A 19,171-nucleotide genomic window follows, 5' to 3' on the forward strand; every position below is an offset into this window, starting at 1 on the left:
ATAAAGTGTACGCCCGGACCCGCCGAATAGGCGGAAACTCGAACCGTCGGAACACAGACGGGAGTGGGGGACGAGAACGTGGTCCCGGCAGACCAGACCACCATGATAGCCCCGGCGGAGGTCCGACCGCCCGGAGAGCCGCAAACCCGGGTGACGCGCCGACTACCGAGAGGATGCTGGAACTGTCGAGGCCCCCACCGGTACGCAGCCTGCCGCCAGCCAAGGAATCGGCACTTCTGTTACGGCTGCGGAACCCCGGGGACCACGGTGAGGACCTGCGGGAGCTGCGGGCCCAACTATGACCCGCAGGCCTCCCACCAGAGACAACGAGGCCCGAGACGAGATGGAGGGGCTGTAGTCACGGAGCCAACGACCGCCGCAACATCGACGACCAGCTCGGAGGAACTGGATAGGCTACCGAACATGGAGGAAAACTGGGAGCTCCCCAGCCAGGGGCTAAGGTTCCCCAACCCGGAGGGCTGTCACCTCCCAGGGTGGAGTCCAGGCAGGGGCAGAGGCAGAATCTTTCAGAGTATGGAGGCCGCCCGAAGGGCTTAAGAGCCCCAACCCCGACGTCCCTGGAGCACCGGACAGTTTCCGACTCTGGGACGAAGGGAACATTTTTTTTGGGGGTGTGTCGTAACCTTACCGAGGGCCAAATTCTTTTTCTTCTTTTCCTCCCCTTTCTAGGCGTACCGAAGTTTTTTTTTTGTTTTGGTCTAAGTACCGGATTCGAAGTTTTTTTTTGTTTTTGTCTAAGTACCAAATGTGAAGTTTTTTTTGGTTTTGTCTGAGTACCGAATGAGAAGTTGTTTTTTGTTTTATCTGTTAGTTTCGTTTTTTTTTGTTATTGTTTTTTTTTGTACCGCAGTGATGTTAACGAGGAAGGGGGAGAAAACACCGGAATAAAGGGTGAAACCCGACGACCTGTCATTGTTAATATTCCTCTTCTCAATCTTTCTTCGATCCAAATTCGCTGGAATTCGAATAAGAGAGGCGACCAGGCGGCAAAACCCAAGAGAGGGATGACAGAGGGTGGCCTTAAACCCCCTCAGACTGGTGGAATCTGTTTGTGGGTCCTTTAAAGGATCATAAAACTTTAGTGACTTTCGTAATGCATTTGGTGTGTCGGATTGGTGGTCATCGACGCCCGTCGATGTCCAAGACTTCGTCGGTCCTTTCCTGGGAAGGGGGAGTTGTGACGTGACATTTTCGAGGTCCGTCACAAGGGCGAGAAAGCCCGATCGAGGAGGGAAATTTGAGGTCGGAAACCCCACCGCGGGGGACGACGACCTCTCCCTCTTAACCCCTTGCCGTACCATTTAGCTCGACGAAACTCGGGTCCAAATGTTAAGCGTCAACGCGTGGTAAACAGATCAGACTGATGCGCGAGAAAGGTCACAATACGAGCCGAAATGTAAATGCCTCTGATATAGACACTTTGCACAATACTGCTGTTGTGGAAATAAACTGTAATACCTTTTGTATTTATTATATATTTGAAATCGATTCATTACATTATAATTATTATACTATATTATATTTTGTAATCGATAACAGTTACAAAATTATATTTCACGAATTCAATAGAACAGTTTAACAGTTTAACAGAAATCCTTGCATCTTCAACTGTGAGTTTGTTCCAAGGAAAGTAATAATACCACGGCTAAAAATAAAACTTTAATTGTAATAAATATTCACCTTGAATCAATATCTAATAAGAAAATACTAACAAGTCTAAAAATCCTCTTTGGTATGATACTTCCTAAAACACTCTGGCAGATGTAAAGCTACTTCACATTTCGCACACTCCCACTTCGTTTCGCTTCGTATTTTATGCTTAGAACAAACTGCACGTCCTTGTTGGGTGCTTTTTTCGAGCCGTCGCATCGATAGTTTTTGGGAAATGAGCCCAATATTGTGCTTGAAGTCGAAGAGGTTCAATTGATGTAGATTTTCCACGCGTTTTGTAATCCGGTAATCGGACATTTTGTAAAATTGTTTCTGCTATATTTACTCGGTATTGACCATAACTCTCCTTTTTTCGACCGTGTATAATTTTATGCATAATATAGGTATTCAACAGGGCCATATCTGACATGTAAAAGAAAAGCTTTCGGTATTCTTTGATGGCTTTTCTCATGATTGGGAAACAGGATAACAGCTGATCTTGATAATCCACTGCACTCATACCTTTGTTATATTCCACGATACAATTAGGTTTTACTACTTTCTGTAATTTTTTATCACATTGCTCAACCATCTCTACACTTTCGTGTTTCGTTGATATCATATATACGTCGCGCTTGTCTTTCCATCTTAGAGCTATCAAATTATTGCAGCTCCTCCATACACATTCTCCTTTTTTCAAAACAGGCTTTTGAATATCCCGTGGCATATTTTTTCTATTTTTACGTACTGTCCCGATAACATTTGTCCTTTTCTGGTTTAATTCTAAAAAAAGTTCGGGTGAAGAATACCAGTTATCAAGGAACAAAGTATATCCCTTGTTTATTATTGATTTTGACAAATCCATCACAACGTTCTGCGACGCACTATCATTTACATTAATTTTGTCCTGGCCGGTATATATTTTGAATTTATGACAGAATCCGGAATTTGCCTCGCACAATTTATAAATTTTTAATCCAAATCGAGCTCTTTTTGACGGATTGTATTGTTTGTATGCTAAACGCTCTTTATATTTCATCAGGGATTCGTCTATGCTGATATATTCACTGGGTGTGTAAATTTCTTCAAATTTTTCATTCCAGAGGTTGATGATAGGTCTTACCTTTTGAAGTCGGTCATTTCTATTAGAAGTTTCATTATTAGAGAAGTGTAGAAATCTCGAAATTTGCCTAAATCTCTTAAATGGCATTGTTTTTCGAAATATTGGCGTTTCTATTACTGCTCTTGTAGTCCAATACTGTTGTATATTTGATTTTCTCACTTGACTCATCAAAATACATAATGCATAGTAGGCCTTTATTTCGTCCAAGGTAACAGGATACCAATTGTCGTCCACTTTCCGTCTTTTACACTCGTCGTTCATTTCTTGGTATGCGAAGCGATTTGTTTCCGTAATAATTATATCCCACAGTTTGTTATCAAATATAATAGAAAATAGTTCTAATATTGTTGGATCCTTGTTTAAATTAGTAAGAACAGACGCCTTTATACCACGAGTCTCAGAATACGTCCAAACTATTGGTGTATTTTTTTTCTCCTGCCAAATCCATGTTTGACGCGTCGTAACTTCCTCTTCACTACTATCTTCTATAATCATACGCCTTAGACGCTTTCTGGTTAGCGGAAGAACATCACTATCACCAGATTCATCATCACTGCTTTCACTTAAACCTCTTTTATTTTGCATTTTGTAAGGGTTTATTATTAAATTTCAATATAATAACATAAACTACTTTGTAACAGCAATTATGAGACTCGTGACTAACTCTGGTGGCGTACAGATAGAAACTAACATTCAATCACGACTCAGGCTCGTGATGTTTATGTTTGATCCGACTATCTGTACACGACCTCGGCTCGTGATATTTACGTTTGGCCCGCCGATCTATTCACGAGCCTGGCTCGTCATATTCATGTTTGAGCCAAAATTTTCATCACGAGTCAGACTCGTTAAAGCATGGCAAGGGGTTAATTCTCTTTTTGAGCGTTGTAGCAAATTGCGCGAGTCGTAGTGAGTGGCCAAACTCCCATTTTGTGACTGAGGTGGAGCAGTCTTCGTGGGACCTGCGAGGGACTCAGCAGGCAGGACGACGGAGGCCCGGACAGCGCGTAGACGGATCCGGAACAAGGTCAAGTAAAAACACTCTTGCTTATACAATTCGACTCCAGACATAGTCGCTACCGCAGATCCAGTTTCAGATTCGGAGCATATCGAGGCTGGTGGACACACCGACAGAGATAACGCCCGAGAGGGAAGCGCGCTCTTACACGCCGGAGACCCGGGGTGGAGTACCCGAAAAAGGAGCTGTCGTAACGAGCCAGGAAAGCAGAATCAGGGCGGAACCTGGCCAGTTCCCGGTCGATTCAAAGAAAGTTCGGATCCGGAAACGGAAAAGGCCGCGAAGGGCGTTAACGGCAGCTGGCAAAAGAGAGAGACCGGGGTCACCTCGGAAAAGTGTCATCGAGGGCCGATATATCGAGGAGCGACGCGAGGATCGAGACCACTAGATAACATCGAAGCATCAAGAATCGCTAATCGATAGCGAGGATCTACATGCGCAGGACGATGCGCGGAATGTCGCCGCTGTCCGGCGAGCCTCGCTGTCGTCACTGTTCGGCGAGTCGGCAACTTGAGCGGAACCTTGAGGACCACTACGGGCGTATCGACGATTTGTAAGGCCACCACTTCAACTTCACGGTAAGAGCGGTATCAGTAGGCGGCCCGAGCCTCACGGAAATAAGAACCCGCATATTTTACGTAAAGGGTATTGTAGGTACCAAGATGTCTCGCGGTATCGTGCGAGGTTAGATTTAGGCCGGGCCCCGCTGACTACCGCTGCTTTAGATTAAGATTCCACCATGCTCTTCCCCTTGGGGCTGCCGAGCCGACGGTCGTTTTGCGTTAAATAATGTCCTTTTATGAGTAAGAATTTCGCGTCTATTCATGTATGTACATACCAAGCGTAAGAATATTTTTGGAGTTAGCTTGTCGCGTATCTCTCGTCTCGGCCTTCTGTCGAGCGTTTCCAATAAGAACTGTTAAGAACCGTATAGAGGAAGAATTCGCGTTGTATGCTAACTTGATATTGAAAGAGATTAAAGTAGAGTGAATTGTAAGGACCGCATTTAACGAGAATTGTAACACTTGTACGCCAAACATCTTATACAGTGTGAGACTGAATTACGCGGGTTTCCGCAAGCAAAACATTTAAATTATAACGCCTCTCACAGAGATAATTTAAGTCTCCGCTCTGCGGGATTGTTAAGATGCCTATCACCCGGTTTCAACCTCACTTAATTCTACTTGTTATAATTACATGTTATTTGTTACCAAACTTTAATGTGTTCTCAATAACAACTTTTTTTCAGACTCCTCTCTCCAAGTCTTTATTTTGCATTTCTCAAGAACCATGCCCCTCTGCCATTTGTAGAGCGGGCTAGTCGCGCTTATCGCCGTTGCATTATTGAAGATATTGTTTCTAACGTATTCGTTCGTGCGGCGCGTCAATTTGCGCCTGGCGCCCAATTATAAGCATTACAGTAATTAAGAATAGATTAAATAGAGCAACGAGGTTTTGCACGCCTACCGGCGGGTGAGCTGCCCGACGGAAAAGTCGTCGCAGTATACACGAAAAATTAGCACAAAAGGAGAAATATTATATTCGCAAACGTTATTCTAGAATAAACGTAAGCGATATAATATTCGAAAAAGTGCAATCACAATCGGACAGTATATGTTGTGGAATTTATGCAGCTGCTTTCGCTACAGCTGTAGTCTTAAGAAGAAATTCTTGTAAGGACAAATATTCTAATGACATAGAACGCATAAGACGTCATTTTATGCATATAATAGAAAATAACAAGCTGATTTTTCCTCTCACAATAAGCGTTTTTTGCACTACGTCATAAAAAAAACCAATTGTTTTACATAAAATAGCATTTTTTAATATAATATCGATAATACTTGATATATGTCTCATTTGCATTTACAAAAAAATGCATTATTATTCACACAGTTAATGTGCACAATCGGAGAGACGAATAAAGAATACAATGGTTGCGTTTCACAAGAATGGGCGGCGGACGGAGCCCATTCTCGTGAATTCTATATTCCCATTCTATATTCCTTATGTTTAATATATTTTACAAAATATAAATAAAGCCAGAGCGATCTAACGGTGAGTTGGCATTTTGTAAAAAATAATATCAGGCGATGTAACGTGTGTATTTTCAATAAATAAAACTAGAGGCGATTTAACGTGGGTTGGTCATTTTTAATGAATACGTGTTTTCTTTTCTTTAATAATTCATTACATTGACGTGACTGATCTGTGCATATGTAATCTGATGGTTTGTTAATAAACGACGTTCGCACTTTTTTCCTCGACCAAAATTTTATTGCAGGGCTGTGATTAAAAATACACACGTTACATCGCCTGATATTATTTTTTACAAAATGCTAACTCACTGTTAGATTGGCTCTGGCTTTATTTATATTTTGTAAAATAATGTACAAGACAAAATAAGCATATGCAATATGTCTGATAAATATTAACTAAATATGATAAAATATTTCATTTGAGAAATATATACAGAGTGTCCCATTTAACTTGAGACAACTAAATATTTCGAAAAATAAGCATTGTACGAAAAAATGTCCCAAATAAACTTTTAATATTATCAAGGGGGACGTCTGCCTGTGTAAAAACTAACCCGCCCCCACCGCCCCTTGGAAGTGGAGCGGGTGGCAACTTTGAAATTTCAAATGGGAACCCCTATTTTTTATTGCAGATTCGGATTCCTTGGAAAAAAATACGTAAGTTTTGTCCGAGACATTTTTTCGAATCGTGATAGATGGCGCTGTAATCAGTGAAAATTAGTTTTTGCCGTTTTCTCTCACCATCGGGGTGCTTTATTTCGGTGAGTCCCCTCGCCTCTCACTATTCAATTACAATAAATGCTCGAAATGATGATCTTCCATTTCGATGCATTTATTAACTCGAGCTTGGAATGCTTGTACACATGTAGAAAGTGTATCTGGCGTTATTTGTGCGCAAGCATATCTAATACGTTCCACCATGTTTTCTCGAGTATTTGGTACTTCTGTATACACTTTTTCTTTAAGGTAACATAAAATTATTTTAACTTTCAAAATTATTTTAACTGTTTCTTCTAAAGATAAATAATCCATTATTTATTTGCTGAAATAAAGAACGCATCCGTAAAAAAACAAGTAGCTAGCGTACGTATTACTGAAATTTACTTGTGACTTAAAATTTAAAGAATCCAGTTATTGAAGAATTGTTCTGACTTAATTTCTTTCATTTATTTTGTTGCTCCTTTTCAATATTTTCAGTATTTCAGAAATTTACTACATATGTAGATGCCTCATAGTTTTGGTAAGCTAGTTATTTGTTTTTTTACGGACGCGTTCTTTATTCAGCAAATAAATAATGGATTATTTATCTTTAGAGGAGAAAGTTGAAATAATTTTGATTTATGATGAGTCTGGAAGAAATATTGACGAAGCTGTTACCCTCTATGCTGACCGTTTCCCTGATAGGCCACGATCACGTGCTACTTTTTTTCGTTTGGTTAAACAATTTACTACCGAAGAAAATGTAACAGCTAAAAAAAAACCCGTAGAGCGACTGCCACGAGGGAGAACAATCAAATTGCTGTGCTAGCTGCAGTAGCCCATAACTCCCATGTCAGTCTTCGAGAGGTATCTCGTAATTCAGGAATTTCTCGTACTAGTGTTTCGAGAATCCTGAAGCATCACAAATTCCATCCCTATCATATCTCAATGCATCAGGAACTTCATGGCAATGATTTTAATAATCGAGTGGTGTTTTGCAATTGGGCACTCACACAAATACAAAGAGACCCACAATTCATTTATCGAGTAATGTTCTCCGACGAATCAACTTTCACGAATCATGGCAATGTTAATCGTCACAACATGCATTACTAGAGTGTAGAAAACCCACACTGGTTACGTGAAGTTGAACATCAGCGTCCTTGGTCCGTTAATGTTTAGTGCGGATCATAGGTGACAAACTAATCGGTCCCGTATTTATTGAAGGTACATTGAACGGAGAAAAATACCGTAACTTATTGCAAGATGAACTACCGATTCTGTTGGAAGATGTACCTCTCGAAGTGCGACAGAACATGTGGTTCCAGCATGATGGTTGTCCAGCACATTATTCAGCAATAGTACGAGAAGTGTTAAATCGTAATTACAATGATTGCTGGATCGGTAGAGGTGGTCCGGTAAATTGGCCTGCCAGATCGCCAGACCTTACGTCACCAGATTTCTTTTTGTGGGGTTACCTTAAAGAAAAAGTGTATACAGAAGTACCAAATACTCGAGAAAACATGGTGGAACGTATTAGATATGCTTGCGCACAAATAACGCCAGATACATTTTCTATATGTGTACAAGCATTCCAAGCTCAAGTTAATAAATGCATCGAAATAGAAGATCATCATTTCGAGCATTTATTGTAATTGAATAGTAAGAGGCGAGGGGACTCACCGAAATAAAACACCCCGATGGTGAGAGAAAATGGCAAAAACTAATTATCACTGATTACAGCGCCATCTATCACGATTCGAAAAAATGTCTCGGACAAAACTTACGTATTTTTTTCCAAGAAATCCAAATCTGCAATAAAAAATGAAGGTTCCCATTTGAAATTTCAAAGTTGTCACCCGCTCCACCCTCAAGGGGCGGTGGGGCGGGTTAATTTTTACACAGGCAGACGTCTTTGATAATATTAAAAGTTTATTTGGGACATTTTTTCGTACAATGCTTATTTTTCGAAATATTTAGTTGTCTCAAGTTAAATGGGACACCCTGTATATATAACCAAAGGACTAAAACAAAAAAAAAAAATAAATGAAAGTAATCTTAGCTGCAAACAAAACTTAATTAAGAGTTAAATATTTTAATCGATCTTTTATTTTATAAAAGGCTTTACAAAAAAAAAAAAAAAAGAGAATTTATTATTAAAATAAATATTTTAACTCTGAAAGAATCGCGAAAATCTTAAATCAAGACAAAGAAAGCGATATAATCGTGTAATGATTACATCTATACTTTATGTATCAATGAGTGTCTGTAGGATCCGTTCTGCAAACTAATTTTTGCAGAATGAGAATAAATCCCAGATCCTCAGACGAGCAATTTTGAGAGAAGCGAGAAATCAGCTTTGTAAAAGCACTTTTTTCCTCACTAGAGTTTTGCTGCGTAGCAGCGCGAGAGATGCTCACTAGAGCCTTGCTGCGTAGAAGCACGAGAGTTACTCATGAGAGTCTTGCCGCGTAGCAGCACGAGTGCAGAAAGAGATCTTTGCTGTGTAACAGCATGAGTGATCCTCACTAGAGATTTGCTGCGTAGCAGCACGTTACATGGAGAGTAAATGGCTTCCGCTTGTCTTTGAATGAAACCCCTTTTACGAGATACGAGTCGTGCTCGTATGAATCGAACTAGATTTCTTAATCGAGGACTCGTCAGTCCGTCAATCCTTGAGATAGAGTATACAGATACACGTTTTGTTTCGTATCAAAACCACTTATTTTATTCGTATCGAAACCACTGACTAATCGTCGCGAAAGAAGAAGGCATACTACTGTGTAGCCCCTTACCGTGGCGAATGCTAGGTAGGAAAATGCAGGGGCGCATTGTAATAATCTTTGAGTCATGCATTTCAAAGCGTTAACTTTAAACATTCCGCTCGCCTTCGTTAATGAATGTTAACGAATAAGCTATGTGCCTGTAATGGTTACAGGAAGAGGACAGAGCTTGACAATTGGTCGTTTCAGAGTGGAAGTTTGAGTGCAAACAGTAACCACTCGTACTTTTCCGTCTTTACCTGGATGAAGAGAAACGACCCGACCTAGAGGCCACTTAGATGGAGGATATCGTTCATCAGTGACAAGAACCAGAGAACCTTCTTGCGGAGGAGGATTTTTTTGTTTCCATTTGTAAACAGCAAGATAACGTTGTAAACATTCCTTCGACCAATGGGACCAGAAACTATCAAGCATTTGGCGATTTAGTTGCCAGCGAGAAAGGTATGAAATCTTGACAGTCTGAAGAGAAGGTTCCGGTATAGTTGTTAAAGTACTTCCAATGAGAAAATGAGCCAGAGTTAGTACTTGTAGATCGTCTGGGTCGTCGGTTAGAGGACACAATGGTCGTGAATTTAACACTGCTTCTACTTGAGTGAGAAATGTTGTCATTTCTTCGTACGTTAAGAGATGATTTCCAATGACTCGTCTGATGTGGTACTTCACTGACTTTATTCCAGCTTTCTATTTTCCGCCGAAATGCGGTGCTGAAGGAGGGTTAAACTTCCATTGCGTTCCATTATTCGCTAGAAGCGACGCTAAGTTTCCCTGTTCTTTGGTGGAAGTAGAGACATCAGCTTCTTTGAGGTTTGTTCCGCAATCGCTTTTTAATGTAGCACATATTCCTCTCCTGGCAGTAAATCGTTTATAAGCTGCAATAAATGCATCGGTAGTGCAATCTGTTACAAGCTCGATATGAACAGCGAATGTTGAAAGACAGACGAATAGAGGAATCCATGCTTTATATGTTCTAGAATTTCTTCCTCTCCAGTTCTTAATCTGAAGCGGACCGGCATAATCTACACCGAAATTTAAAAATGGACGCGATGGGATTAACCTTTCTGGAGGGAGTTGCCCCATAAGTTGTTGAGCTCGTTGTTGACGGTATCTCGCGCAGCACACACATTTTAAAATGAATGATCGGACTGGTGCTCGTCTTCCGATGATCCAGTAATTTTGACGAATTAATGAAGTAGTAATTTGAGTACCTCCATGCATAGTTCGTTGATGAGTATCAGCGATTATTAAAGAAGTGAGTGGTGAGTTTCGTGGAAGGATCAAACGTGGTTTGCACTTTCTTGAAGTAAAGAAGATTGAAGACGACCCCCAACACGGAGAAGGCCATCAGAATCTAAGAACGGAGTTAAGCGTAAAAGATGGTTCGAACGAGGCAAAGTGTCTCCTTTTGAGAGAATTTTCTTTTCTTGAGAAAATGCTGAATGCTGAAGATTTTTGATCCAGTAGGTTCTTGCTGTTTCTATTTCTTGCGTGGTAAGAGGAGTAGTCAATGTTGAGTTTCGAGAATTACGAAATCGAGATATAACTCTCATGCATAAAGCCGTGATGCGTAGTAATAGAGTGATACTCGAATATTTATTGATGAGGTCCCATGGTATGTTGGATCCGACTTTGGTGATAAGAACTTGATTTAGCCGTTCTTTCAGATTTTCCTTTAGAGTTAAGGTTTGTGGTTCTCGAGGCCAAGATGCAGAATTTTGAATAAGCCAGTGCGGCCTAGACCACCAGATTGTGTATTTAATCAGTTGAGAAGGCGTCAAACCTCGAGTTGCGCAATCAGCTGGGTTTTCTTTTCCAGGAATAAATTCCCAGACTGCTTGAGGTAACGTTTCCTGCATGTAACAGACTCTGTTATACACATATTCCTTCCATCTAGAAAGATGATTGTTTATCCAGGTAAAAACCACAGCTGAATCAGTCCACAGGAAAACAGGAACGTGGTGAAGCTCTAAAATTAACGAGACACGAGAGACTAAATTGGTTAATAATACTGCAGCTGATAGCTCAAGACGGGGAATTGTCATCTTTTTCAAAGGGGTAACCTTAGTTTTGGCACAAAGTAGTAGTGATCTCTTGATTTTGATTCGATGTTTGTAAATAAACGGTCGCGCAAATAGCACGTTGCGATGCAACACAAAATCCGTGAATTTCAACGTGAGAGTTCGATTGTAGACTAATCCATCGTGGAAAGTTTAACTTCGGTATGTCTTGAAGAAGCTCGATGAAATTAGCCCACTTTTGAGATGTCGATGGAGGCAATGGATCATCCCATCCTTTTTTAATAGACCAAAGCTCTTGAAGAAATATTTTTGCAATGATGATGATGGGAGACAGCAGTCCGAGTGGATCAAACACTTTTGGGATAGTTGACAGAATAGTTCGTTTCGTAATTACGGATGGAAAAGATGTAGAAACAGAGAAAAGGAAGGTATCTGCAGATGGATTCCAGCATAGTCCCTGTGGTGTTTCGGCATGGAGGGAGGATATATTTATTACCAACTATTACTTATTAACTACTTTATTACTACAATAAGGGTGTTATATTACGTGTAACCGCGGAGCACGATTATGCTGATGGACGCTCAGTCCTCGACTGACTTAAGTAGCGAGCGCTATACAGTGCTGCCACACACACACGCACCCATATATCATAATCACACCTGTGATATCACATTCCTCCCCTTGCTTATTCTTGAAATCTCGGGGAACGCCGCAATGCGGGCTTTATCAATTGGTCTACGTGGCGCTTATGTATCTCCCCTGAGTCGGTTTTAACAGTAAATGTCGCCGGTGCGATTTTCTTAATTACCGTAGCACTCACTCGCTTTCTCTCTCTCACACCGTGCGCATCCATAAGTACATTATCGCCTTCGTGAATATCAATTTTACGATTCCCAGGGCGTGAAACAATTTGTCGCCTTTGTTGTTTTTCAACGTCGGTCGCCGCATTTGGTTTTAAACAATCAAAACGCGTTCTCAAATCTCTATTATACATTAAGTGCGCTGGACTTCTACCCGTAGTACAGTGTGGCATACTTCTATAGTCCCACAAGAACCTTTCTACCGCGTTTTCCGCGCTTTCTCCCCCCTGCATAATTTTAGATACTTTATTTTTAAAAGTTTGTATGAAATTTTTCGCTGCACCGTTGGTGGCAGGGTGATACGGAGGTGAGAAAAAATGAAAAATACCATTTCTTTTTAAGAACTTTAAAAATAAATTTGATCTAAATTGCGGCCCGCCGTCTGTGACAGTGTATTGGTAAACCAAACCGCGTAAAGATAGTTTTCATTTCTTTGATTAGCCTTCTGGCGTCCGTGTTATTTTTACAATTTATAATTTCTGGCCATTTGCTATGGGCATCAATTATTATCAAGTACATATTTTTTTTAAATTTTGCATAATCACAATGTATTCTCCTCCATACTTTACTCGGCCACGGCCACGTATTTAGCGGCGTTTTACTTGGTGTCTTTCTTTCTATTAAGCATTCTTTACATGAATTTCCTATATTTTCTATTGCAAGGTCTATACCCGGCCAGTAAACGTATGAGCGAACAAACATTTTCATCTTTACAATGCCGAAATGCGTCGCATGCAGTTCTTTCAATACTGCAGGTCGCATGGACACCGGTATGCATGCACGTACTCCCCAGAACAAACATCCTTTTTTGACAGTTAATTCAAATCGTATTTTATATTTTTTTTTTTTATTTGATAAGTCTTTATAGCTCGGCCAATCGTTTGTTACATAGCGGATTATATCCCTAATTGTTTCATCTTTCTTGCTTTCTGATGCAAGAGTTTGACTACTAAAAACAACTGAATGTTCTTCGAAAAAATGAACATGCAGTGGTTTCGAATCATACATGTCCGATAAATCCGTACTATTTTCTACTGGGAGCCGCGATAATGCATCCGCGTTTGCATTTTTTTCGGATTTTACATGTTCAATCTTATATCTAAATCCTGAAAGGTAGTACGCATATCTTTGTAAGCGATTATTCGCTGTAATTGGTATACCTTTCCTAGGCCCCAAAATTAATTCAAGAGCCTTATTATCTGTTCTTAGCGTTATGTCTTTACCAAAAATGAATTGATAAAAACGTTTAAACCCAAAGACTATTGCCATAGCCTCTTTATCTATTATAGCACGTTTTATTTCGTTTTTTGGTATTTTCTTTGAAGCATACGCGATCGGTCTTTCGGTTCCGTCTTTGTAACGGTGCGATAAAATCGCGGATAATCCATAATCCGATGCGTCACATGCAAGTAGTAATTCCTCATTTGGATTATAATGAGCTAGAAAATCTGGTGCTATCAATTCATTTTTGATCCATTTATACGATTTTTCATCCCCACATTTCATCCCACTTTCTTCCCTCATTATTTAATAAATCATATAAAGGTTTAAGGTTAGTTGAACGATCTTTTAGGAATCTTGCATAGAAGTTCACTAATCCTAGAAACGAGGCTAGTTCTTTTACATTTTTTGGACGCGGCGCCTCGATAATTGCATTTACTTTGGACTTGGATTTATGTAGGCCGTTTTTATCAATAACAAATTCTAGCACTTCTATCCTAGATTCCATAAATTTACATTTTTTTAAATTTAATCTTAAATTACATCTTCTAACCTTTCACATACTTTTATTAAATTTTCTCTATGTTCTTTATCGTTTTTACCTGTTACATATACGTTATCAAGATATGCTATCGCTCCCTCAATACCATACAAACATTCGTCCATTTTACGCTGCACATCTGTTGGTGCTGGCGCGACTCCTTCCGGAATTTTCTTATATCTAAATAATCCTTTATGTGTGACTATAGTTAACATATCTTTACAGTTTTCATCGACGGGAAATTGCATATATGCATGTGTAAGATCTAGTTCTGAAAATTTTTCGCCCCCTTGAAGCTTTGCAAAAATATCATCTATTGAGTGCAATGGGTATTTATCAGGTATAATATTAGGATTTAACGTCATTTTAAAATCTCCGCAAATACGAATATTGCCATTTTCTTTTAAGACCGGTACAATAGGCGTAGCCCATTCTGAAGTTTTTACTGGTTCTAAATGTCCTAGACCTACTAATTTATCTATTTCTCTTTCGACCATTGGTTTTAATGCATGTGCAATATGCCTGCATTTAAGTGCAACTGGTCGCGTATTTCCTTTAACATCAATTTTTGTTGTACTTTTGTTGTACATTCCGGTAGTATTACTGAATAGCTTCTTAAACCTGTTAGTTATAGTTTTGCAAGTTTTCCTTAATTTTATTTACTTTGTGTTCCCTTAATTCTGGGATTATCAATGGCCAAGCATTAAATTGCATAAGCCACTCTCTGCCTATAAGTGCTAGTCCCGTCCCGGGTAGAACAAAACATTTTAAATATCTATTCATATTATTAAAGCTTACTTTTAAGTTATTTAACTCGCCTAGAGGTACTAATGACTGACCGTTATATGCCCTCAGATCTTTATCAGTTTTATCAATTTTTAAGTCTTTAAAATATTCATTATAAATTTTCTCTGATATGACAGTGGCATAAGTGCCAGTGTCCATTTCAAATTTAACAATTTTTGAATTAATATTTAAATTTATAAACATAGGTGTGGCCGCACCTTTATTTTTGCTTGCTATATTATGTAGTTCCTTACTATTAACGCCCTTTGCGCTATTACTAGTTTCCTTTCTTATTGAAATTATATTTTTTTCTAATATATTCTTATTTATAATTATATCTTTATCATTATAAATTTTATTAATATTTATTACGGTATTATCGTACTTTTTATTCCGTTTACAATTTTCATTATTGGTCTTTGTTTCCCTCTTCATACAATCGCTTTTAATAACATAAAAATCACTTTCATGCTCATCATACTGATTATCGCACGCCTTATTGAAGGTTATATTTTGAACCTTATCGTTTTTTGGTGTATCCATACGATTACTTTTACACATTTTTGCTAAGTGCCCCTTTTTATGACACTTATTGCATTTATTTTCGCGATAATAACACTCAAAACTTCTGTGATTAGGCTTTCCGCAACAGAAACAGGTCACTCCACGCTGCTGCGGCCTATCCGATGACTGCCGCGAAACTCCTGTAGTCGGCTGCTGCCGCTGTTACTGTCCTCCCTTATAGCTCCTGCCGCGTGCACTCTGTTTGCCTCGATCCTGCCCGTGTTTCTGGGAGCTGCTTTCCATAGCGTAAACTTCTTTTTCAGTTTTCTTTACCAAAGCCTTGATTGAGCTGGCTGCATTTTTTACTGCCAATTCCTGAGCTACTGCAATCTCCAAAGCTTTTGTAAATGTTAGCGATTTTTCTTGGAATAATTTTATTCTTGTTTCTTTATCCCACACTCCAACAATCAGCTGATCTCGTAATGCATTATCTAGATTGGAAAAGTTACAGTGCAGCGTCATTTTTTTTAGTTTCGCTGCAAACTCGGCAACTGTTTCACTCGATTCTTGCTTTGCCATATGAAAATTGCACCTTTCCATGGCTTCTGCTGGTACGGGATTCAAATGATCTTTCATAGCTTTGACACATTCGACATATGTCTTATCCTTAATTTTCGTTGGAGCAACCAGCTGCCTTAATAAAGCATGCGCATCAGCATGCATTTTTCTTACTAAGTTTGCCACTTTTATTTTATCATCTGTTATATTCTTTGCAATAAAAAAGAATTCCATCGACTCTTCAAATAATTCCCAGTCATCTCCATGGTTGTATTCCACTTTGTCCGACATGGCGCTCGAGTCACTGGAGTCGGAATCTGCACTGACTTCGCTGTCGGCAGCGTCAATAACTTTTTTATCGACCTCGGATTCTTCTGACTTTTCAGTAATATTAGGTTTTTCGCTATTTTTCTCTCTAATAATTTCTCGTAGTTTTACACGTAATGTTTCAAATTTTTCACTTTCTTTGCATACTATGTTGCGTTTTTTTAATTCTTCAATTATTTGTTTTTTGTTTAGCGTTTGTACCCAACTTAACGTGTTTTTACTTGGCATTAAGCGACACGTGTTCGGGTATCAAGTTTTCGACTTTACCACCGCTAATGTAATTTCCTTTTCTTCTTCACACGTACCTGTTACGTCATCAATATGGCGCAGGCGCCATTTCACACTTCCACGTGGCAATTTTAATTTTCATGCGTGGACTTTAACTTTTGTCGCTCAATATGTCTTTTCGGATTCTTCTTTTTTTTTTTTTTTATTATGCGTGCCTATTTTTATGCCGCCCGCGAGTAGACATGAACAACAGGAAACCTTTGTACCCGGTCACCTCATACTAGAGCCTGTCTCTACGATGCTTTATCGCCGAGCACGTGTTTCACTTTATCCCAAACCTGTCTCTGGGTGCTCTTTCCAACTTATTCACACATGTGTCCGTCTTTTGTCCTCGTCGCCAAGAATTGTGGTGTTTCGGCATGGAGGGAGGATATATTTATTACCAACTATTACTTATTAACTACTTTATTACTACAATAAGGGTGTTACATTACGTGTAACCGCGGAGCACGATTATGCTGATGGACGCTCAGTCCTCGACTGACTTAAGTAGCGAGCGCTATACAATGCTGCCACACACACACACACCCATATATCATAATCACACCTGTGACGGATACATCACAGTCCCAATATATGAATCATCGTTGATTCTTCAAATTGTAAAGAGATTAAACTTGTTTGTTTATCAGGAGTTATGGATGAGAGAATCTCAGGGTGATTACTTATCCACTTTTGAAGGGGAAAGCCGCCCGCCATGCACAGAGAGTTTAATTGCTCGATTATCTGTTGAGCCTGTGGAATGGAGTCAGCGCCTCCGAATATGTCATCGACATATCTTCTCTTTGTCAAAGATGGAATTGCCAGTGAAAATTTAAAACCATCATCTTCTATCAATTGTGCGAGTGTGCGTAGCGCCAAAAAAGGAGCACAAGCTAATCCGTACGTTACGGTAGTCAGTTGATAAGTTACAATCTCTTTATTTTGATTGATCCAAAGAATCCGTTGAAAGTCCCAATCTTCCGGATGAACATTGATCTGTTGATACATTTTCTCAATATCTGAAGAGAAGACATACCATAGAATTGTCTGAACCAGATTAAGACGTCGAATACGTCGTTTTGCAATTTCGCTCCTGTATAAAGGAGATCATTAAGAGAAACTCCGGTGGTGGTATTATTTGATCCATTGAAGACTACTCTCAGTTTAGTGGTCAGACTGCTCTCTCATTTCACTCCATGGTGCGGAAGATAATATGCTAACTCAGGCTCTGGTTGTGAAGCAGGTACTAATCTCATGTGGTTTAGTCTCTGATATTCTTCTAAGAATTCTGAGTAAGCATTTGCATATTTTGGATCAGTTGAGAATTTCTTGGATAAATTGGTAATGACCTGACGGGCTTTTGAACGAGAATTTCCGAGCTTCTTGGCAGGTTGTTTGAATGGAAGTCTGACGATGTATCTTCCTTGTTTCTCCCGTGAATGAGTTCGTTTATAATGTTGTTCGCATGCCTGATCGTCGATTGATAAGGACATCGTAGTGGAGGAAGAGATTTCTTCGAGCTTCCAAAAACGTTGCAACAAATCATGAAGCTCTCTATCAATGAAAGTATGATATCCTTGCGAACATTGTCTTGATGCTTCGCCGTTAGTAGGGCCTGAGATTATCCAACCGAATTTTGTACGCTGTGCAATTGGTAATCTTGCGTCTCCTTTAACAATGCCATCTTCAATGATTTGCGAGTAGACATCGGCTCCCAGTATTACGTCAATCGATCCGGGAGTTGTGCAATTAAAATCCGCGAGTATTAATCCGTCTAAATGTGGCCATTTTTGCTTCTGTATGTTTACTGATGGAAGAGACGTAGTTACTTTTGGCAAAATATGTGCAGATATAGAGATTTCAGCATTATCATCAAAATGAGATCTGATTGTAAACTTAGTTGAGCCTTTAGTCTTATTTGCCCTTTTTCCTCCTACTCCAATTAATAGAATGGAGGAATAATTTCTGGGAAGATGAAGTAACTGTACCAACCTTTCTGAAATTAATGATATTTCTGAACCTTGGTCGATTAAGGCTCTAGCCTTTGCGGTTTCTCCATTATCTGAAACAATAACAATTTGAGCTGTAGCTAGCAGAACACAAGCACTTATTGAGTTTTGATCAATTGATGAATGAAGAACGTGAGTATCCTTTGATCTAACTTCTGTAGCAGGAGAATTTTCAGATGTTGATTGTGTAGAATTGGAAGTGGTAGACTTAGCGTTTGTATTTTGATGAATAGTTGTGTGATGTTTATGCCCACATTTCTGACAGCGCTTTGTGATCCGGCAGGCTGAGGCTCTATGAGGACCAAGGCAATTATAACATAGCTTATGCTTTTGAATAAGAGCCACTCGTTGCTGTACTGATTTTGAGGTGTATTGTGGGCAGTTTGCAGCATAATGCAGCATAATGTTCTTAGCGGAACATAAGAAACAGGAAATAGGCTTATTAGAGTGACTGCCCTTATCCTTTCCTTGAAAATGAGATCAAGCGTTAGTCGGATAAGATAGAGTTGAAGTTTTTCCAGTTCGAGATTTTTCATATGCTTGAAGAGAGAGAAGTCTCGTTATTAGAAACTTGTTGAACTGATTTTAAGTCAAAAGCTCTTTAGATGAGCCTAAATGTTGTTCCCAAGCTTTCACAGAGTCTGGATCCAGTCTTTGTATAGCAATAAAGACAAAAATATCATCCCACGTATGAACAGGTCTCTTCAAGGTTTCGAGCGTGCGATAGATTTGAGTGATGTTCGTGT

The 19,171-nt window shown here is 39.5% G+C and overlaps 2 protein-coding genes and 1 pseudogene across 2 annotated transcripts; 1 reads left to right on the top strand and 2 right to left on the bottom strand.

Moving 5' to 3' along the window:
* The first annotated feature begins 1,876 nt into the window (after positions 1 to 1,876).
* On the top strand, positions 1,877 to 9,026 carry LOC136999240 (uncharacterized; annotated as a pseudogene).
* A 7,969-nt stretch (positions 9,027 to 16,995) lies between these two features.
* On the bottom strand, positions 16,996 to 17,424 carry LOC136999317 (uncharacterized). The gene has a single exon (XM_067353013.1). The coding sequence runs from the start codon at positions 17,422 to 17,424 to the stop codon at positions 16,996 to 16,998; it is 429 nt and encodes a 142-aa protein (XP_067209114.1).
* A 176-nt stretch (positions 17,425 to 17,600) lies between these two features.
* On the bottom strand, positions 17,601 to 18,827 carry LOC136999318 (uncharacterized). Its single transcript, XM_067353014.1, has one exon. The coding sequence runs from the start codon at positions 18,825 to 18,827 to the stop codon at positions 17,601 to 17,603; it is 1,227 nt and encodes a 408-aa protein (XP_067209115.1).
* Between the last annotated feature and the right edge of the window lie 344 nt (positions 18,828 to 19,171).

The sequence above is a fragment of the Linepithema humile genome, chromosome 4 (assembly GCF_040581485.1).
Source record: "Linepithema humile isolate Giens D197 chromosome 4, Lhum_UNIL_v1.0, whole genome shotgun sequence".
Taxonomy (NCBI): Eukaryota; Metazoa; Arthropoda; class Insecta; order Hymenoptera; family Formicidae; genus Linepithema; species Linepithema humile.